Source organism: Anomaloglossus baeobatrachus, chromosome 2 (assembly GCF_048569485.1).
Source record: "Anomaloglossus baeobatrachus isolate aAnoBae1 chromosome 2, aAnoBae1.hap1, whole genome shotgun sequence".
In the NCBI taxonomy this organism is placed as follows: Eukaryota; Metazoa; Chordata; class Amphibia; order Anura; family Aromobatidae; genus Anomaloglossus; species Anomaloglossus baeobatrachus.
The window spans coordinates 136,524,096-136,547,594 of record NC_134354.1 but is presented as its reverse complement, the minus strand read 5'-3'; the positions used below and the strand labels follow the sequence as shown (position 1 = coordinate 136,547,594).

The following is a 23,499-nucleotide window of genomic DNA, read 5'->3' as shown; positions in this document are numbered from 1 at the left end:
TATCTTATGGTCTATGACGGTTCTCCTTTGGAGTTGGTTACTGTCCCCTCTTTATGGACGCTTCTGTACTTCTGAGTCTGATGTATACTTAAACCCCTTCCCCCCCCTGTATCCTGGTTAACCCTTGGGTCTGTTTGTCCTCCTGCTCACGCAAATTGTGGTTTGGGTTTTGTGCTTTCATGGGGGGTTGTTTATGTATTCTATAGGTTGGAGTATTGTCTGATTGATCTATTGGCCTTTCTGTCTTAATTGGTATCTCTAGTGTTTCTTGGATGATCCTGCGATCGTGTAGGCCCCATGTACCTTTACTGGACACAAGGATTAATACCTTGCTGTTGGAATTGGATGTAGGCGCAGCCTGGTTAATAAGCAACTGTTTATCGGATACTTCCGGTTTTGTTCCGACTATTGGCTTGCGTTCCAGGCTCCTGCCTATGACGTCGGCGGCGCAGGTATGTTGATGCGGCCGACGGGCATGATGGTGACGTCGCGGCTTCCGGTATGGTGTATGCCGGGACTGACGTCACGACGCTGCGGTGGACTTACCGCGCATGCGCGGCCCCTATAAGAAGCGCGGTTTTCAAACTAACCGGCGCGGCACCTGCAGCTTGGCGTTCTTCCTTGCTGGACTTTATTTGGGGTAAGCAGTTTGGTTTATGAGGTTATTCCTCATGTTTGGTGGTTTGGATGGGCTGTAAGGTATGATTATTTTTTCCACAGTCCGTCCATGGGGCAATTTTGACTATATATCAGTCTGGTGATGTTTACTGATATGACGACTTGTACCCTGAGAAGACTCCCCTGATGATTATTCTTTGAAACGCGTCGGGAGGTACTGTGGTATGGTTCGAGCAAAGTGAAGGTATTTGTGCTAGACCTATATGAGGTCACCTAACTTTGAGCCATATCATCATATGCCCTTTGAAAATACGGTAAGGCCGTTTTTTCTGTTTTAATGGTTACGAACAATTGTTTGATCCTGATGAAGCGACCATCCTAGCTGTCATTATCAATGCAGATTTGAGTGTGACTTGTATTCATACCTCCTGCAGTGTGTGCCTTGCATGATTTGTTTGGAGGCTGGTATTATACATTCTGCAGCCCTTGACAAACGTTTTATTCTTTTATGGTGGCAGTCCACCTTTTATCTGCATATCTAATAAATGTTATGTTTTAGGATTTTTGTTTCCTTGGTTTGACCCCATTCTGCTATCTATCATTTTATTTTTAAGCTGGGAGGGCTCAATAACCATGGGTCTCCCCAGCCTGAGAATACCAGCTCCCAGCTGTTTGCTTGATCATGGCTGGGTATCAAAATTGCGGGGGGGACCGCACACTGTTTCTTTAAATTATTTATTTATGTAATTAAAAAAAAAAGTAAAAGCACAGCATGCAGTCTCTCTTGTTTTGATACACAGCCAAGATAAGCATACAGCTGAAGGCTGCAGCCTGTAGCCATCTGCTTTATCTGTGCTGGGTATCATAATATGGGGGGACCCTGTGGCAATTTATTTATTTATCTTTATTTATTTATTTTTACACCAATCTAGAAGCAGACAGGTCAGACAGACTGTCACACAGGCTGGGGGCAAGTCTGACTGCAACCAATCACAGATGCTGGGACTGCCAGTAGGCGGGGAAAGCAGTGAATATGGATGAGTGATAATGAGTGTCTCCGGAAGTACAGTGAGCTGCCCGTAAGCAAATACAGCCGTGCCGGATACTCGGTAACTATAGCGCACCTGCTTTATTCTTATTTTCTTTATTTTTCCTGTATTTTTTTTTTATTTCCTGAGTTGCTGGATCTGAATCATTGCTCGGGTACTTTTAAAACTGCGCGGATCCGCACTTTTACAGTCTGGGTCCTCCCTTCACTACCTGTTGGTAAAAAAATAAAATGGGCAACTCTGGTCTACACACCTAAAAAGTGATTGGAAAATATACAGTAGGTTAAGGAGCCCAAGGTGTAATTAAAAAAAAAATACAATGCTTCCTAACCTGGCACCTCTCCTCAACATGGTATTCAGATTGTCCCCCGTCAGTCTCCTCCAACATTTAGTGGAGGTGTCACATGAGCTCGGCACCAAAGTGATTGCCGATCAATAGCAGTGTTGTCCTTGCCGAGCCAGAAGAAGAACTGTTTCTTTCAGATCAGGTGAAGGGTAATCTGAATGCAGTAGCCAATCAGCAACTGCAGATCTGAGAGGTAATTTTTTTTTTTTTCACCTATGTAAGCACATTAACTTTAATAAAGATCGAGCGATTTTTCATTTTTGCTCTTTCGTTTTATCCTCCCCTTATTCCAAGAGTCATAACTTTTTTTATTTTTCTGTTGATATAGCGGTGTGAAGGCTTATTTTTTGCGGGATGAGTTGTACTTTTGAATGACACCATTCATTTTATCATACGATGTATTTGGTAAATGGGAAAAAATTCCAAGTGTGTCAAAATTGCAAACTAAGTAAAATTCTGCAAGTTTTTGGGCTTTTCTATTTACAGCATTAATTTTACCATAAAAGTGACCTGGCACTATGATTTTCTAGATCGTTTCGATTACATAGATACCAACATACACTGGAGATCAAAATTAGAGAACAATGTATGATCACTTGCTTTTTTCAGAAATAATGTAATCTACATTGATCAACATTTGAAGGTTTTTTGTAATGGGCACACCATGCCACTAGAACAGTGCTTTACAAAAGATCCAAAGTTTATCAACTTAAAACCTTTGTTTTGCCAAAATTGTGATGATCATAAGTAGAGAACAACAATGACTGTAGCACAGAGAAAGATTATAACTACATTTTCTGAAGGTGACAACAGTCACCAATCAGTAGGTAGTGTACAGGCCTTTGCTTTGAATGACTTCAGCTCATCCGCGGCCACAGGACATCACTAGTCTCTCACACTGCTCTGGTGTGATTTTGGACCACTCTTCCACAGTTCTTTGACTGTTGTAGGTTTCTTGGCCATAACGTCACCAAAAGGTTTCCAGAGGTTTTCTATTGGGTTTAGATCAGGATTCTGGGCTGGCCATTTCATTGTTTCAATGTTTTCTGTTTCAATGAACTGCTTTATCCGTTTTGGTGTGTGACAGGGGGCATTGTCCTGCATGAAAATTGCTGGCTGATACGAGTGATGAATGCAAGTAAGGAACCATGTTGTTGTTGAAGAAGGTTCTGATACACACTTGCATTCACTCTGCCATGTAGCTGTATGAAAGGTCCAACTCCAAGCTGCAGAAAACATTCCCCAAACCATGACACTTCCTCCACCACCTTTCACTGACTTCTTAACACACTTTGGGTTCTGTCTTTCCCCAGTGTGTCAACAAACATAATATTTCCCATCAGACCCAAATAAATTAAACTTGCTTTCATCACTAAAATGAACTGTGGACCACTTCTCCTCTATCCACACAACATGCTCCTCACCTTTGGTGAGGTCTAGCAGAATATAGGTCAACAGCATTATACATAGCCTGTAAAATCAAGTTGGAATCTGTAAATTGCATGAACTGTAGACTATAATCAGCATTGATGTAGAAACATTTCATTGTCTTCTTTTTTATCTAGGTGAGACTGGACTTGGAAAGTCCACACTTATAAACAGTCTTTTTTTAACAGATCTGTATCGGGAACGTCAGGTACCAAGCCCAGAAGGTACTTTTGCAGATTTACCATAGCACACCCTTAAAGGACACATTTCCAAGTGGAAAATAAACCATAGCTTTGTGTCTGAATGCTCAATAGAATGTGCAATTATATCTGATATGTAATTATTGTTTTCCTTTCCCCATGACAGCACCACATGAGAGAGGGATCTGCCGCTCAAGGACAGGAAACCTGCTCAATAAAAAGGGTGGAACCTCTCCCTTGCACCTTGCATCAGTTGCTTTCCTATCCTTGTAGGGATCCTATGCAGGATGAAAGTTTGGTTTTCTTCTTACCCAGGCTTGGCTGGAGGAAGTGGCAACACTAAATTGAGTCCTGGAGGCAAACCATCGGGTCCACGGGGGGTTCTGGTTGACATGTGGATCAGGGCGGCGTTATTATTTGCTTGTCTACTGGCCGCCGCATCAACGAGTCTGTCCACACAAGGGAGCACTGGAAGAGGTGCATCCCAATTATATTATTATTATAATGATGAGTGCACCAATGATGTTCATTCAGGTCTGCTTATGGGCTGAGCGTGCTAAAATAGAAGTGCCCAATGATGTATGGCGGTGTCATAACCGTGTCTGTGCATGCTTGGGGTGTGCTGGAATAGACACGCCCTAGCGACAAGTGCATCGGTGGAATTCTGACCCAGAATTTCCAGTCTTCACTTCAGGGGTCTGGAGGAGGCGCAGAATAACCAGGTCATGGTAGCAGAAGCTCTGCACAGCATGTGTCCAGAAGACCATATGTGAGGAATCAGTAGATAGGGATAGCACACAGCTCTGGTTGGGTGGTGCATAAGTAGTTTCTACACTTATATGCTGTATCAAATAAGAAGACTGGAACTTCTGGGCCTGATGCCTGATATCGGTCTTAGGAGTGTTATATAAATGTCATCTGGCAGGTAATAGATGGATCGTTTGCTTTATCAAAGCATGTGATATGTTAAGGACAATTTCTAGTGTGAGGATGCCTTGGGAGCTTAACTTGATGTTGGAGGCACTAACTCTTAGGGGTACTTTACACGTTGCGACATCGCTACCGATATATCGTCGGGGTCACGATTGTTGTGACGCACATCCGGTGCCGGTAGCGACATCGCAATGTGTAAATCCTAGGAGCGATGATGAACGAGCGCAAAACAGTCAAAAATCGCTGATCTGTGTCACGTCGATAATTTTCATAATGTCGCTCAAGCTGCAGGTACGATGTTGTTTGTCGTTCCTGCAGCACCACACATCGCTGTGTGTGACACCGCAGGAACGACAAACATCTCCTTACCTGCATCCACCGTCAATGCGGAGGGAAGAAGGTGGGCGGGATGTTATGTCCTGCTCATCTCCGCCCCTCCGCTTCTATTGGCCGGCCGCTTAGTGACGTCGCGGTGACGCCGAACGCACATGCCCCTTGAAGGAGGGATTGTTCGGCGGTCACCGCGACGTCGCCGACAAGGTATGTGCGTGTGAAGCTGCCATAGCAATAATGTTCGCTATGTCAGCGATCAACAAATATCGCATGTGCGACGGGGGCGGGTACTATCGCGCTCGACATCGCTAGCCGATGCTAGCGATGTCGCAACGTGTAAAGTACCCCTTACTCTGAAAACAGTGATCTTGGTGGCACTGACTTTGGCCCGTAGGGGCAGTGATATCCAATCTTTATCATTTCATTTGCCTTTAATGCAGGTGTTTGAAGATAGGGTTATCCTAAGATCAGATCCAGTCTACCTTCCATAGAAGCCAGGAAATTGTCCTTCCCTCCTTTTTCTCCAGTTCTAAAAACCCAAAGGAGGAGAAGTTTTACACCTTGGATGTTAGATGGTCCTTTATATATTACATTGTGGTAACAAAACCATGGAGGAAGTGCTAATCTTTGGGAGAAGGCTGCTACAGGCAGTGGCCTTTCCCCAAAGGCATTTCTTTTTTTTTTTCTGTAAACCTCTTATGTGGTGCTGTCATGCAGCAAAGGAAAATACTAAATTACTAACCGGTAATGAAATTTTCCAGAGCTTATAACAGCACCTTTTTATCCCCTCCCCTCCCATCACTGGTTTTGGTCTGCACTAACGAAATTCTAGGTGCATAATTAATGTGGTGTTGTAGCCAATGGTTGGTGATGGTTCATGTATATATGTGCCGCCCCGTGCTCGGCGGCAGCCGAGCCGCTCGGGTCCGGACCCTCAGTGGATGGCTCGAGGGTCTCCGGACCCGGGGGTTCCACGGTCACTCTGATCTAAAAGGGGTTGGCGGTTTAGGGACGTAGGTGTACGGCCGGGGCCGTGTTTAAGTTCGTGACGCCACCACGGGTTGTAGTGAAGGTGGACACCACCGCTGCAGTTATGGGGCACCCCGGGGGAGATGTTGTACAGCAAGTTGTTAACCCCTCCATGGGTAGGGATGGTGGCCCCGGGACCCGTTGGGGGGAGTAGTTGGGCGGTGCAGGGAGATGGGCGGCCGGAGGGCACTGATGTACTTACTATTAGAAAACACACACGTGTCTCTGGTAAACCAAGGTGATGGTGGTCGGTGCCCGTGGCCAGCTGCAGTCTGGTCCCCCACCCGGTTGGTGGTCTCTGCCTTTCTCCTGCACCTGTTTGTGTGATGGTGGACTACCTGCGCTTGCAACTACAGGAGTCCGCTCCCCGGCTTGTGGTCACCTAAGGAGCCCTTTGCCCGCAGATGCTGGCCCGTGGGATCTCTCTGCCGTGGCGGTGGCTTTCTATCCCCCTCATTGGGCTGTTGTCTTCAGTCGGGACTTTGGGTGGGACAGAACCTATAGTCCTGGCCGCAATCAGTTAATTAGCTAGCCCCCAGTAGCTTCTGACACTAGCTTCAGGGTCTGAGTACCCCCCTTTGTGCGCCAGTTTCAGAGTCGGTTCCCCGGGTCGGTACCGGCGGGCCACTACCCTGTCCCAGTCCACCGTGGTTCCACCGAGCTGTCTTCCTGGCTCCTGCAAGCAGAGGCCTCCATCTGCCTCCTAGCCAAAGGTGCCCGGGCTCCTACCCTGGCACCTGTCAGTTAGTTGCAGACCTGACAAAAAGGCCTGCCTCCACTTTACTTCATATCCACTAACAGACTGACTACTTTTCCCGCCCCGGGCCCTCTGAACTCTTCGGTGGGCGTGCCCAACCACCTGGCTCCGCCCCCTGGTGTGTCCATCAAGCACTGAGGGGGGTGACTAGGGTTTAAATGTTTGGCTGCTGTCACCTTGTTAGGGGACTGGTGTAATGCGGGGCCCTATCTGTGACCGCCCGGCCAGGGCGTCACATATACAGTTACTATGTGAGAGGTCCTCTCATTGTCTGAAACCCAACTGATGTGAGGGAGCACTTTTCCCCTTTTTATTCAGTAGGTTTCCTGTCCTTGAGGGGCAGTCCTTGAGGGGCAGATCGATCGGTCATGTGGTGCTGTCATGTGCCCTGGAAAATCACATTACCAGTAAGTAATTTAGCCTTTTTCTTATCATGCCCATCTGATCATACAAAAATGACTTCATGGAGTTTTTGCCTTCCTTTCTAGATCAACCTGTTATATTCTGAACTTGATGAGCTTATGTCTAGCTTTAACATTAAAAACTATGACATTTTTGTTTTGATTCTCACATGGAGTTCTGTAGATGATGCTACCAGTATTAAGGACACTAGTTCCTATTATACCCCCCTCTTCCCAGGTGCCTGTATGCTTTAAAGGGAGTCTGACACCCCAGAAATAGATTTTAAATAGAATATACAGTGTTGTATGGGACTTAGCCCCATTAGCAACCATACTATCAGTGTTCCTGTTACATGTACAGTGACCCAGAATGAGGACATACATACCAGTGTAGGCCTAGGATGGAGACATATATATCTGGATAGGGGAAATATTTACCAGGATGGGGATCATGTATACTAGGAACGGAACATATACCAGGATGGAGCCTAGTATGGGAGACATATATGCCAGGATTGGAGATATATATATACATACCTGGATGGGAGACATATATATACCAGGATGGGAGACATACAGTATATACCAAGATGGGAGACATATATACCAATATGGGGACATATATGCCAGGATGGGGACAAATATACCAGGATGGGGCACATATTTACCAGGAACTGACATTACTACATATAAAAGGGAAGAGGGGCAACTCGTATGTCTTTATTGAATTTAGAATGCTACAATACATCTGACCAACATGTGAGGGTGGGGATTCAGGCTCAAGCTTTGCAACAGTGCACATCAGACTTAGGTTACACCACTACTTATAGGGGCTATGTACCCTACAACACTTATTGCATTTAAAAGATATACTGGGGTGACAGCCTCCCTTTAACTCAGTACTGTATTTGCTCCCTGTTGGCTCAGCTATTGTTTTGATCACTCACTTTGCCTTCTTCATTGCTGCACATCATGTGAAGCACAATCTCTCTAAAGTCAGGAAAGAAGGATAGACATGAAGAAGCGTAGATAAAAGGCACATGATGTGTGATGTCATGGTATATTAATAATATAGTACAACATAGTGATACAGATGTAGCCGTTCATAAAATGACAAAGATATCCAGACACGGGAAAGTGTTACCTCGGCACCTAACTATACAAACTCAAAGGTTTTTGTTGTGTTAAATGTTAAAATTTGAAGGGGCTGTCATCACCTAAAAAACCCTTTCTAAATATAAACAGGACCTGTGCTGCTGAGAACAATGGCAGCCTAAGGCAACTAAACCATCTGTTACAGTTGTTCAGTGCACATTTGAAGCCTGTGTGATCAGGCTGCTGATCAGCAAAAACGTTGTTGGTCAGGAGTCATTTATCGCCCATTGTGCAAGCGTAGTTAGACTTTAAAGGAGTGTTCCCAAGAAGAAAAGTTCATTTTAATCAACACATCCTAAGGAAAAAAAATCCACTATTGGATATATTAAAACAAAGTTCCTGAGATAAGATAATCTTGTATATGTGTCCCTGCTATGTACTGTGTAATGGCTGTGTCTGACCGTACAGGGACATGGCCTGATCATACTACAACTTCTTGGCTGTGGAGAAAACAAAAAAAGTACATAGACATTACAACACGGCATGGCAAATAATTCTTTCTTTGAGGTAAAATATTCACAAAAAGAATAAGCTGTCATCCCCTGCTGTAATGTCTTTTGTTTCCTGCCCGGCCCAGGAGATATGGTATGATCAGACCATGTCGCTGTACGGTCAGACACAACCATTACACAGCACACAGCAGGGACACATATATAAGATTATCTCAGCACAGGAACATTTTTATTGATCACATCCAATTGTGGAACTTATTTTTATTCCAAGATTCATTGATTAAAATGAACCTTGTTCATGGAAAAACTCATTTAAATCATGCAGTCCTAAACATTTTCTCCCTCCTTGTTTTAATCTCTGTATTATACAGATCCTTTTTCACAGTAATGTACTTGGCATATAATATCAGAAACTTTGAGAGTGATGTTGATTTTTTTTTTGTTTCTTCCTTATATTATGTCTTACATGTGTTTCTTTTCATGTATAGAGAGGGTAACACAAACTATAGAGATTGTAAAGCAGACAGTGGATATTCAGGAGAAGGGTGTCAGACTCCGCCTAACAATTGTAGACACACCAGGCTATGGGGATGCCATAAATAATGAAGAGTGGTATGTATGTGCCTTACGTGACTTTTATGTTGAATATTGGGTTCTCTGGGAATGGGGAATCTGAGTTCTCACAAAGGTCATACAGTATGATTGAATCTTTTCAAGCACACCATAAAGTGACATATGGCTCCATCTTTACGGAATCATCTGCTTTTGTGCCCTACAGTTGGAAGCCGGTGGCTGATTACATCGATCAACAATTTGAGCAGTACTTCAGAGATGAGAGTGGCCTAAACCGCAAGAATCTCCAGGACACGCGTGTACACTGCTGTCTGTACTTCCTGTCACCTCTAGGACATGGGTATGTGCGAAATTGGGATAAATATATTTTAGGATAATTAACCAAATATATAACCTAGACTAACCTACATATTACACACCTTTATGAGACACCAGATACTGTAAAACGGTTCGAAAGCTCCATAAATTACGTGAGGATATGTGACATTTTCATTTTGGAAAGCATACTATTTGCTGCATAACCGCAAATATAAGCAGTTGAAACCAGAACTTTACATCCACTATCTAAAAAGACACATCTGCAGGTTTTTCTCACTATCTGACATGAAATCAGAATAAACCTTTCTCGTTTTAGGGCAATTAGGAATCAAAATTATTTATATTTGCCAAATGCCAGAATAATGAGAGAGAGAATGTTTTAAGGCATTTTTATTACTTTCTACAAAGTCAAAAGTTTACCTACATTTCATTAATATTTGGTACCATTGCCCTTAAACTCTATGACTTGGGTCAAACGTTTTGGATATCCTTCCACAAGCTTCTCACAATAGTTCGTAGGAATTTGGGCTCCTGTCCGTTTTGAAAAAAATGATCTTTACAGGATCCGGTTTTCTTTAACATTGTTTATGGAAAACGGATCCGATAACTGATTGCTATTTAACCATCCATTTTTATTTCATTTGTAAAGAATCCGTTTTTTGCTTACTGGATCAATTTCATATGGACAAATAGACATGCCAGTCTTAATGAGTTGGTTCCATCAAATTGTATATAATTTCACATAAACCCCCCCCCCCAAATAGGCTGGTCAAATTTGTTGGCACTTTTCCAAAACTGTGTATTGTGATAACACGCTCCGGGATCGCCTTTGCTGGGTTCAAAGGGCACGTATTCACCTCAGGCAGACAGCCGAATTCAAGGTGTAACTGACGCTTGGTCAGGTTTATTGCAGTGAAGCATAAACAAAAAGAAAAAAAAACACCAACAAAATAAATCCTTGCCTGTCCGGCACTAACTATACACAGTGTTATCCTAACTACCAACTGGAGGGCTTCTCCCTTCCAGCTAAACCATACAAACATCAGGCACTGCTCCTCACAAGTGTCTCCTACACAGCCAGGCTTACTGTGTTCCCAGATGGAGACCCTCCCCCAACTTCCCAGATTCCTTTTACCTCCGTCCTTCACCTCCCATTAATCCATTAGTAGCCAGGTGATCCTGGCCAGGCTAAGTCACATAGGACCGATACCGGGGTGAGATATACCTGCCCTCATCCACTAATCCCACATGAGTCTCACAGTATGAACAACTTTGTTTCAAGCATGTGATACCTGTTACTCACCTGTGGCAAGTAACAGGTGTGGACAATATGAAAATCACACCTGAAACCAGATAAAAAGGGGAGAAGTTGACTCAATCTTTGCATTGTGTGTCCATGTGTGGCACACTAAGCATGAAGAACAGAAAGAGGAGAAGAGAACTGTCTAAGGATTTGAGAACGAAAAATGTTGAAAAGTATCAACAATCTCAAGGTCACAAATCTATCTCCAGAGATCTTGATGTTCCTTTGTCCATGGTACACAATATATTGAAGAGGTTTACAACCCATGGCACTGTAGCTAATCTCCCTGGATGTGGACAGCAGAAAACAATTGATGGAAGTTGCAACACAGAATAGTCTGGATGGTGGTTAAGCAGCCCAATCAAATTCCAAAGAATATCAAGCTTTCCTGCAGGCTCAGGATGCATTTAATGTCAGCATGACCTACCCATTGATATTTTAATTAATTGAAACGCTGTGGCAGGCTACTCAGGAAGACCCCATTGCTGACACACAGACATAAAATGCTAGACTATAGTTTGCTAAAATGTATGTGAGCAAACCAAAATCCTTCTGGGAAAAAAATGAGACTAAGATAGAAATTTTTGTTAAAGTACTTCATTCTATAATTTACCAAAATCGGAATGAGGCCTACAAAGAAAAGAACACAGTGCCTAAAGACAAATATGATGGAAGTTCAAAGATATTTTAGAGTGGTTTTGCTGCCTCTGGCACTGGGTGCAAGGCGTCATAAAATCTGAAGATTACCAAATGATTTTGGGTTGCAATGTAATGCCCAGTGTCAGAAAGCTGGGTTTGTGTCCCAGGTCATGCATCTTCCAGGAGAATAATGGCACCATACATACTTCAAGAAGCCCCCAGAAATGGATGGAAACTAAGTGCTGTAGAGTTCTGAAGTGACCAGCAATGATTCTGAATCTAAATCCCATCGAACAACTATGGAGAGATCTTAGGATTGCTGTTGGGAGAAGGCGCCTTCAAATATGAGAGACCTGGAGCAGATTGCAAAAGAAGAGTCCGAAATTCCAATTGAGAGGTGTAAGAAGCTTGTCGATGGTTATATGAAGTAATTCATTACAGTTATTTATTCCAAAAGGTATGCAACCAAATATTAAGTTGAGGGAGCCAACACACTTTTGTTAAGGCCCCGTCACACACAGAGATAAATCTTTGGCAGATCTGTGGTTGCAGTGAAATCATGGACATATTGTTCCATTTGTACACAGCCACAAACCTGGCACTGATTGTCCACAATTTCACTGCAACCACAGATCTGCCAAAGATTTATCTCTGTGTGTGGCAGGGCCTTTAAGCCCATTTTGGTGGTTTTATGTGAAATTATGTCCAATTTATCTTTTTTGATTTGTTTTTTTTTTGTGTTGTTCCAATACACACAAAGGAAATAAACATGTATAACAACATGTGTCATTGCAATAATTTTCTGAGAGAAATACTTCATTTTCTTCAATTTCAAGTGTGCCATCACTTTTGCTTATGACTGTATTTCAGATTTTTGTTTTCCATACATCATTGAGTGCTTCACATTAGGGCTTGTAAAGATGACCGTACTATTGGTCCAGGTGCTATCATACAAAACATCAGATTGCTCTTAGACCAACGTTATTTAGTGACGTAGTGCACATGTCCAATTTGTTCCTCGGACCAAGTGGTTTGAAGAAAAAAGTCATAGCATGCACGAATTGCCTTCAAAAATGGAATGGCACTCGGCCATTTAAATCTATGGGTCTGTGAAAAAAAATAAACCACATTTGGATGCGGTTTAATTTTCATATACTGACAGAATTGAGAAAGTGAAGAAACTTTTATATTATATTCTTCTCCACATCTGAGAAAAATGGATCCCACTATGATTGAACTTAGATAAGAGTCTGATTGGTATAATCGGTCTATTTTTCTTGAATGTAGAAAATACAGTCGTGTGAACCCAGCCTTATGAGATGTGCATTTTATTGTGTTTTTGTAGAATGCGACCTTTAGACATCGAATTCCTACGAGCTCTTCATGATAGAGTGAACATTGTTCCAATTCTGGGAAAAGCCGATAGTCTGACACCGACAGAACTAACTCAAAAAAAGGAGAGGGTGAGTGGATAACACCTGCATACGTTGTAGGGTATGTCAGTCAAAATGCAGAAATTTAAGAATGTGTACAATTCACATCTTCATGTAACTTGTCGTAGCTGTTGACTAACCAATTAGCCTGAGAATCCAATGAGAAGCTAAGGGGTACTTTGCACGTTGCGACATCGCTACTGCGATATCTTCGGGGTCAAATCGAAAGTGACGCACATCCGGCGCCAGTAACGACATCGCAACGTGCAAAGCCTAGATGCACCGATAAACAATCGGTGATCTGTGTAGTGTCTGTCATTTCCATAATGTCGCTGCAGCGACAGGTACGATGTTGTTCCTCGTTCCTGCGGCAGCACACATCGCTGTGTATGAAGCCGCAGGAATAATGAACATCTCCTTACCTGCGTCCCTCCTGCAATGAGGAAGGAAGAAGGTGGGCGGGATGTTTACGTCCCGCTCATCTCCGCCCCTCCGCTTCTATTGGCCGCCTGCCGTGTGACGTCGTTGTGATGCCGCACGACCCGCCCCCTTAGGAAGGAGGCGGGTCGCCGGCCAGAGCGACGTCGCAGGGAAGGTAAGTGCCTGTGAAGCTGCCGTAGCGATAATGTTCTCTACGGCAGCTATCACAAGAGATCGCATCTGCGACGGGGGCGGGTACTATTGCGCTCGGCATCGCTACAATCGGCTAGCGATGTCGCAGCGTGCAAAGTATCCCTAAGTCTCATTGGGTTGCCATTTTTGGGCAATAGCAAGACATTACGAGTTAAAAGTTAAACTCTTTGGTCGCGGTTGTAAATTAATCAGATTTTCCACTTTATGTTTGTTTTAAAAAATGCATTGTGGACATGATTTTGTGGCACTTACTTAATATATATATATATATATATATATATATATATATATATATATATATATATATATATATATATATAGATTACAGGATCCTCTGCTTTGTGAAGGCAGGTATTAGGGAATAAGGAGATGGATGATATGCTCCAATAGTACAGTTAGGTCCAGAAATATTTGGACAGTGACAGAAGTTTTGTTATTTTAGCTGTTTACAAAAACATGTTCAGAAATACAATTATATATATAATATGGGCTGAAAGTGCACACTCCCAGCTGCAATATGAGAGTTTTTACATCCAAATCGGAGAAAGGGTTTAGGAATCATAGCTCTGTAATGCATAGCCTCCTCTTTTTCAAGGGACCAAAAGTAATTGGACAAGGGACTCTAAGGGCTGCAATTAACTCTGAAGGCGTCTCCCTCGTTAACCTGTAATCAATGAAGTAGTTAAAAGGTCTGGGGTTGATTACAGGTGTGTGGTTTTGCATTTGGAAGCTGTTGCTGTGACCAGACAACATGCGGTCTAAGGAACTCTCAATTGAGGTGAAGCAGAACATCCTGAGGCTGAAAAAAAAGAAAAAATCCATCAGAGAGATAGCAGACATGCTTGGAGTAGCAAAATCAACAGTCGGGTACATTCTGAGAAAAAAGGAATTGACTGGTGAGCTTGGGAACTCAAAAAGGCCTGGGCGTCCACGGATGACAACAGTGGTGGATGATCGCCGCATACTTTCTTTGGTGAAGAAGAACCCGTTCACAACATCAACTGAAGTCCAGAACACTCTCAGTGAAGTAGGTGTATCTGTCTCTAAGTCAACAGTAAAGAGAAGACTCCATGAAAGTAAATACAAAGGGTTCACATCTAGATGCAAACCATTCATCAATTCCAAAAATAGACAGGCCAGAGTTAAATTTGCTGAAAAACACCTCATGAAGCCAGCTCAGTTCTGGAAAAGTATTCTATGGACAGATGAGGCAAAGATCAACCTGTACCAGAATGATGGGAAGAAAAAAGTTTGGAGAAGAAAGGGAACGGCACATGATCCAAGGCACACCACAACCTCTGTAAAACATGGTGGAGGCAACGTGATGGCATGGGCATGCATGGCTTTCAATGGCACTGGGTCACTTGTGTTTATTGATGACATAACAGCAGACAAGAGTAGCCGGATGAATTCTGAAGTGTACCGGGATATACTTTCAGCCCAGATTCAGCCAAATGCCGCAAAGTTGAACGAACGGCGCTTCATAGTACTGATGGACAATGACCCCAAGCATACAGCCAAAGCTACCCAGGAGTTCATGAGTGGAAAAAAGTGGAACATTCTGCAATGGCCAAGTCAATCACCAGATCTTAACCCAATTGAGCATGCATTTCACTTGCTCAAATCCAGACTTAAGACGGAAAGACCCACAAACAAGCAAGACCTGAAGGCTGCGGCTGTAAAGGCCTGGCAAAGCATTAAGAAGGAGGAAACCCAGCGTTTGGTGATGTCCATGGGTTCCAGACTTAAGGCAGTGATTGCCTCCAAAGGATTCGCAACAAAATATTGAAAATAAAAATATTTTGTTTGGGTTTGGTTTATTTGTCCAATTACTTTTGACCTCCTAAAATGTGGAGTGTTTGTAAAGAAATGTGTACAATTCCTACAATTTCTATCAGATATTTTTGTTCAAACCTTCAAATTAAACGTTACAATCTGCACTTGAATTCTGTTGTAGAGGTTTCATTTCAAATCCAATGTGGTGGCATGCAGAGCCCAACTCGCGAAAATTGTGTCACTGTCCAAATATTTCTGGACCTAACTGTGTGTGACAAACACTAATTCACAATATATTAATGCAGATGAATGAAACTCCTGGGATTTAAGAATATTTCACTGCCTAACAAACATGGAATATCTTTTTTTAAAATTTAAGTTTTATTAATTAAGAATAACTATCACCTATAGTGTCCAGATGGGCACCACTCATGTAAACTAAAAAAAAAATGTGCTCAGTGTGATTCAAACTGTGCCGATCAACCTGACTGCCATAAACATTATATTCTATATGTTAGTGTGGTATATTTATGTAGTAGGAGTTGCACTAGCCAGGTCCGCATGGGAACAGCCCTCTGTACACTAAATAGCCCAGCTAAGATGGGTATTTGACATTAGGCTAAACAATTCCATATTCCCCTGCAAAAAGAATTTATGTTCGCAGAAGTGTATGCTATTATATATTATACACTACATATATTAGCACTCTGCGCAATTTATATCAAGCAATGAATTCGGTGTAGAGATGATTGTGATATCCACCGAGCATAGGGTTAATCCTGCACACAATCCTCATTGGGCACCAGATCATGTACACTATGGGTAATGCTAAGCACCATCTGTGTTCGGCCTGGGACAGCTCATAGAGTCCCACGGCTTTCAGTATCATCTCTACGCTGATGATACGCTAATCTACCTCACTGGACCTGACATCACCTCCCTACTAACCAGAATCCCACAATGTCTGTCTGCTATTTCATCTTTTTTCTCTGCTCGATTCCTAAAACTGAACATGGACGAAACAGAATTCATTGTCTTTCCTCCTCCTCACACAACCCCCCACCTGACATATCCATCAATGTCAATGGCAGCTCACTTTCCCCAGTGCCACGTGCTCGTTGCCTGGGAGTAATCCTAGACTCTGATCTCTCTTTCAAGCCACACATCCAAGCCCTCTTCACCTCCTGCCGCGTCCAACTCAAAAATATTTCCCGGATTCGTACTTTCCTTTCCCAAGAAGCTGCAAAAACCCTAGTATATGCCCTTATTATCTCCCGCCTGGATTATTGCAACCTCCTGCTCTGTGGCCTCCCTTCTAACAGTCTCGCACCCCTACAATCTATTCTAAACTATGCTGCCCGGCTAATCCACCTGTCCTCCCGCTACTCCCCGACCTCTCCTCTCTGCCAATCCCTTTACTGGCTTCCCATTGCCCAATTTCTCTAGTTCAAAACACTAACCATGACATACAAAGCCATCCACAACTTGTCTCCTCCCTACATCTGTGACCTAGTCTCCCGGTACTTACCTGCACGTAACCTTCGATCCTCACAAGATCTCCTTTTCTACTCCCCTCTCATCTCCTTTTCCCACCATCGCATCCAAGATTTCTCCCGTGCCTCCTCCATACTCTGGAATGCTCTGCCTCAACACATCAGACTCTCGCCTACCTTGACAAGCTTCAAAAGAAACCTGAAGACCCACCTCTTCCGACAAGCCTACAACTTGCCATAACCCTCAGTCTGTTACAGCGCCGCACTATCAGCTCTACCCTCCCCTACTGTATCCTCACCTATCCCTTATAGACTGTGAGCCCTCGCGGGCAGGGACCTCTATCCTCCTGTACCAGTGTGTGTCTTGTATTGTTTATGATTATTGTACTTGTCCCTATTATGTACACCCCTTTCACATGTAAAGCGCCATGGAATTGATGGCGCTATAATAATAAAAATCTGTATTGAGCAATATGGTTATTACTGTGCACAGTTCTCATGAGACATTTTATTGAATGTGCAGGGGATGGTACTGGACACACTCAGTATTGTATGATAGATGGAATATACAGGTAAATAAGGTGCCTGTCACCTGCACTTTGCCTCTGTATTTTATTAATAGAACTGGAGTGGGAGTATGGGCTACTTTGCACACTACGACATCGCAAGCCGATGGTAGCGATGCTGAGCGCGATAGTCCCCGCCCCCGTCGCAGCTGCGATATCTTGTGATAGCTGCAGTAGCGAACATTATCGCTGCGGCATCTTCACATGCACTTACCTGCCCTGCGACGTCGCTCTGGCCGGCGAACCGCCTCCTTCCTAAGGGGGCGGGTTGTGCGGCGTCACAGCGACGTCACACGGCAGGCGGCCAATAGAAGCAGAGGGGCGGAGATGAGCGAGATGTAAACATCCTGCCTACCTCCTTCCTTCCTCATTGCAGCCGGGACGCAGGTAAGGCGATGTTCATCGTTCCTGCGGCTTCACACACAGCCATGTGTGCTGCCGCAGGAACGAGGAACAACATCGTAACATCGGTCCTTCCAAAATTATGGAAATGACCGACACTACACCGATGATACGATTTCGACGCTTTTGCGCTCGTTATCAAAAACGATTTACACACTCCGATGTCGACAGCGACGCCGGATGTGCGTCACTTTTGATTTGACCCCACCGACATCGCAGCTGCGATGTCGTAGTGTGCAAAGTACCCCTAAGTGTTCAGTGTAATCCAGCTGCCGGGAAGGGCAGGAGTGACTTCAGCAGAGGGCCGCCTGCATAAGACCAGCAAATCAGTGTACCTGGCAGTAGCGGTTCACTACCAATACCTGCCAGCATGACAGCTACAGTAGAGAGTGTCTGTCAGGTATGTCGGACAGCCGATCATGAACGTAAGTGTGCTTGCCTAAGTACATGTGCGCTGTCCCTACGTATTTCCTCTGCTTTTGCAATGGCTGCCCGGAGAAGTCCTGGCATTTTAGGATGGCATAACTTTATATCGTTATTATATTATATCACATCGATCCAGCAGAACATTTTAGCTCCTCTTAAACTTTTTCGCAGCACGTGTCTGATTTTGCACTCCATATGCTCCTTGTACACCACTACAGTGGAGTGCCGATCACTTTGGAATTCTCATTCAATAGTACAACTTGTCCTGCAAAAAAAATCCTCCATATGGCAATGTCGACAATAAATGGCTCTTGGATGAAGGAGAGGAAAAAACTGGAGTTGAGCGAGTAGCTAACTATTCATACTCGCTATACTCATACCGAGTACTGTCTAATACTCACGTATTCATTCTGAATAGCATGTGTAATGCAAGTCAATGGGGAAAAACTCGCAAAGTAACGAGTAATCTGAATGCCGTACTATTCGTGCAAGTAACAAATAATGTGGAATTCGGGTTACTTGTTACACTGCAAGTTTTTCCCCATTGACCTGCATTGCACATGCTATTCAGAATGAATATGCGAGTATTAGACAGTACTCGTTATGAGCGAGTACGAATAGATAGGTTGTGATGGTGGAATATGGGGGATTATGTATAATTTTGTGTAGGTTCGTATTTTAGGCGTGGTGCTCTGTCCAATCTGTGTACATTGTCCTGTTTGAAGACTAATCACCCCCTGCTGGGCTTTTGTCCCTAATTCTGGGGGATGGGGACCTGGGATCCACCTAAACTATCGGCTTACCTGGGGGATTATTCAGTCTGGCTGGGAAGGACAAGAGACAAGCAGGAAGATTGATCATCTAGGGGAAAAGCTGCAGCTACAGGCAGCACCCAAGAGAGCGGTTGAGAAGCCCCGATTTCCCTGGAAAAGTACTGCTGGAGGATTGTGACGACTTATCCTCAAGACATTTATCCCTTTACCCTCTACTTTACCCTCCATGTGGTGGATTATTTGATGGACATTCTGGATTGCATGGAATAAATATTCTTTGGATTGTTCAATCATCTCTTGCTCTGTTGATTGTGTGATATCAGAGAAGGACCCCGTGACATAGGTACTCGCTCAACTCTAGAAAAAAATAAAGAGCAAAAAAAACCAACAGAATATTGCCAGGTTGTGAAGGAGTTAAATACCCACATTTTTCAGGCTAATGCAAATCAGTTAATTTAAACCAAAAAATATATTGCCCATAGGTATACATTGACATTATTAGTACTGGTATCCCCCCCCAAAAAATCCTGAGAAATGCATTTGACCACCAGTCATTAATAAATTAATCCATCATCAAGAAATATGTAAATTATTTAATTATTCAAAAATTGCTACAAAAATCCCCACACAGATTAAAGCTGAGATACATTAAAAAATACCCCCACACTAATAAAACCAAGGCAAAATAGCTCCACGTGTTAGCACCATGTAAAAAAATCATACACATAACAATGATTTGGATTTGTGATGTGTATGATTTTTTTTACATGGTGCTAACATGTGGAGCCATATTGCCTTGGTTTTATGAGTGTGGGGGTATATTATTATGTATCTCAGCTTTAATCTGTGTGTGGATTTTTGTAGCAATTTTTGAATAATAAAATAATACAATAAATTACATATTTGTTGATGATGGATTAATTTATTAATGACTGGTGGTCAAATGAATTTCTGTTAATACAAATCAGTACCCATTTTAATAGGTAAATAAAATTATCACAATTTGGTAAATTAACGCTCCTGATGCAGGCAAATTAACCCAATATAGTCTTGATCTAAATTCTAATAAGGCTGAAAAACACCCACACAAGTCCATCAAGTCCAATCAAGGACTGGGAAAGGATAATAGGAATGAGTTGTAGATACATCCATAATGCACGATCCAATATGCCCTAAAGAGCAGGTTTTTCCCTCCTGATCCCAAGTGTCGATGAACTGAATAAACATTCAAAGCAAGAATTTTTCAGTTGAATCAAAAGCACAGCGAGTAGACAGTCCAGCCCCACTGACTCCAACGAGAGTTAAAAGCAGCAAAAGAACCAAAAAACCCATAGAAGCGCTGCTCTAAAAGCTTGTGCGCATGTTGCGGAATTTCATGCGTTTACGCTGTGTCTAGCACTGCAGCGTAAACGCATGTGTCCTGCGTCCCCAGCACAATCTATGAAGATTGTGCATAATCCGTGCGCACGTTGCTTTTTTGAACATAGTTATTTGAGTGTCAAAAATCTGACAAAATCACTGCGTATAAAAGGCAGCATGTCAATTCTTGCAAAAGATGAGGATGTCCAGCTCTTCAGGCAAAAAAATCACGTCTTTATTTTATCATGCAGACACAAAGAATGACATGACCAGCACAATGCGTTTCAGGTGAAAGCACTCACCCTTAATGTCAATTCTTCCTTGCGCTTTGGATGCAGCTCCCACTCTGTCTATGGGAGAGGCAGCATCCCAAGCGCATGAAATTGGCATTTATTTTCTGCAGAAACACTGCATCGATGATGCAGTGTTTCTGCAGCGATTTGAATCGCACATGAGCTGTCAATAACTGACACGACGCAACATGCGCACGAGCCCTAAGTGCGAAACGGCAGCCGTCGTCCTTGCCCTCCGAATCCTCTCCCTACCTATTCTTGATTTTATGAAATAAAGGACCTTGTATTTCATCCTGGTGAGTGCCTTTTCTCATTCTTCTTATTTGTGATTTTTCAGTTGAATCCTTTTTATGCTGACCTGTTTCTCTCTAGTGCTGCATCTACCACACCACTAGCCTGCATATTCTTGGTAGCTTGGAAACAATACAGAACTATAACATTGGTCTTGCAAAGTATATATGCAACATTTCCTTTACCTATTTTCTAAAAGACATATATAAGACCACAGAAAAAGTTACCATTAAATAACACAGAATATGACTGCAAGCAAACAGGATTTTTCCTATGCTGCGAAGTTGAAGGAATATAGAACAAATACTTGGTAGTCACTTTCTCACTGTTGATCATCATGTTCCAGTTCCTGCACTGATGATAAGATATCAGTAGTGCCTGGTAGGGGCTGACTTCCCTGACATTTATATCTCATTATCTTAGATAAAGTTACAGACTTGCCATTCTCTGCATGTGTGCACAAGAAATATATTTATAGACATGACATCATTTATTCATTAGGGGTCTTGGCTGTACAATGGTGCAAGAAAAAAGATTGAATATTAGAATGAAGTGTGGTCTTCCTTCCCTTGCAGCAGTCTTTTTTTTATCATCCACATGTTCAGTAACCATCTTTAATATAAAAAAAAAAAAGTGTGTGGACAGAAAGGAGGGCCTGAGGGAGATGCAGCTGCAGATTCTCTCAATGATATAGCTTAAAAGTCAGGTGGTAAATCAAACATCGAACATTCAGAAATATATTTAACACTTCCATCCCAATTATACAAGGCACATATCAATGCTTCTCTTTAATATTGCAATTGTAATTTCATGATATCATCTAAGCCAAACCTTAGGCAGATTTCTTGGACTTCTATGCAATTTTTTCTCTCAGACAACAAACACTGATCTGATCCTAACCGGCATGCTACCCTATGTAACGGTCGACTGGTGGCAAGATAAAACCGCTGATCGGTAAACTTTTACCGATGGGCAGTCGGGTAATAGCCAGTTTACAAAGGCAGACCAAACTAAATTAGGCACCCTAAGTAGTGATGAGCGAATAGTAACTATTCGTGTTTGGATTATTTATAATGAATTCCAAAGTGCTATTTCGGTATTTGTCACGAATAATGAACCTAATGCAAGTCAATGGGGAAACAAAAGCATTTTCCATGAACATATCCCAGAAAAATGCTTGGGTTCCCCATTGACTTGCATTAAGTTTGTTATTCGTGATGAATACTTTGGGATTCATTGTGAATAATCCGAACACGAATAGTTAAAATTCGCCCATCACTAGCACTAAGTGATCTATAGTATACCGTTCAGTGCACATAGGTGTCCATGGTTCTCAACAGTGTGTGTCCTGTTTACATAGGAAGATGCCTCACCTAGAGCGCTCATCTTTTGTGCTGTTCAAAACATGATTTAATAAAATTGAAGTGTTTTGCTCATTCATTGGGGATTGCAGCCCGTTTACATGGCAAGGCAATAATGCAGCTTAATTCTATGTATAAACCAATAAACATAAAGTCCATTTATTTATAGTGAAATAGCTACACATAGTGCTGGTAAATCACTGTTACTATGAAAATCAAGTGTATACATATATAGAGATGCGGGCGCCATGTAGAGAAGTCTCCTTCTGGCGCTGCTTAACACTACGACACCCAGAAATACATGAAACAAGACTTGGTATTTGTTTTCTCTCACAGCTTCTGTTTTCCATGATCTTAGGCTGAATTCCGCACATTGATCATCCCTGGAAAGGTTTTCGACAACTATTAAAATAAAGTATGCACTCATCTTGGTCCGCGTTCTCTCTCTAGCGGCCCCATAGACCCACATGGTCTCCCTCTTATTTCTCATTCCATCCATTCAGTTGTGTCTGTCTTTGGATACTCTAGGTCAGTTCTCGCCATACTTGCTTGTTTTCCATGGCTTCTTTCAATTTAAACCATGTCAATTCTTTTTTTACTTGAGCGGTAATTTAAAATATTTTTATTAAAGAGACTTTACTACAATAAAAAATTTCATTTCCTTAACATTTGACTTTAATGCAGCCTTTTTTCTCATAGATCCGTGAAGAACTGGATCAGTATGGGATTCGAATCTATCAGTTTCCAGAATGTGACTCTGATCAAGATGAAGATTTTAAGATTCAAGATATGGAACTAAAGGTAGCACAAATAACTTTTAATTTCAATTCTTGCCACAAAAAAGGCTGAAAATTGGAATTTTTGGAGCTTTCTAGCAGAAACAAACAAAGCTCCATTCCCAATAGAGCAACGTTATGAGACTAATCAGTTTGTAATTTTGATTATTCTTAAAAACATATCCTAGTTTATCCAAGGTGCACATTTACCTACAGTTAATTTTCATACCTGAACCATAAAAACTGAGAAGCTTTCAATTTACACGGTTGTTTTCTAATCACTAAACTTTAGTAGTCTTTCAAAATCTAACACAACTTTTTGGAGACCTCTATGTTACAGTAAGAAAAACCCACAATAGTCACTAAAATAACTTGAAACTGCC

The 23,499-nt window shown here is 42.5% G+C and overlaps 1 protein-coding gene across 2 annotated transcripts in view; it reads left to right on the top strand.

Moving 5' to 3' along the window:
• The window catches only part of SEPTIN4 (septin 4), a 133,029-nt gene that overhangs the window by 78,940 nt on the left and 30,590 nt on the right, over positions 1 to 23,499 (top strand). For both annotated transcript variants that reach the window (XM_075335370.1, XM_075335369.1), the window contains exons 4-8: positions 3,579 to 3,665; positions 9,190 to 9,313; positions 9,480 to 9,614; positions 12,880 to 12,997; positions 23,040 to 23,141. In XM_075335370.1, coding sequence (XP_075191485.1) covers positions 3,579 to 3,665; positions 9,190 to 9,313; positions 9,480 to 9,614; positions 12,880 to 12,997; positions 23,040 to 23,141 — 566 coding nt within the window. The remainder of the gene's footprint in view (positions 1 to 3,578; positions 3,666 to 9,189; positions 9,314 to 9,479; positions 9,615 to 12,879; positions 12,998 to 23,039; positions 23,142 to 23,499) is intronic.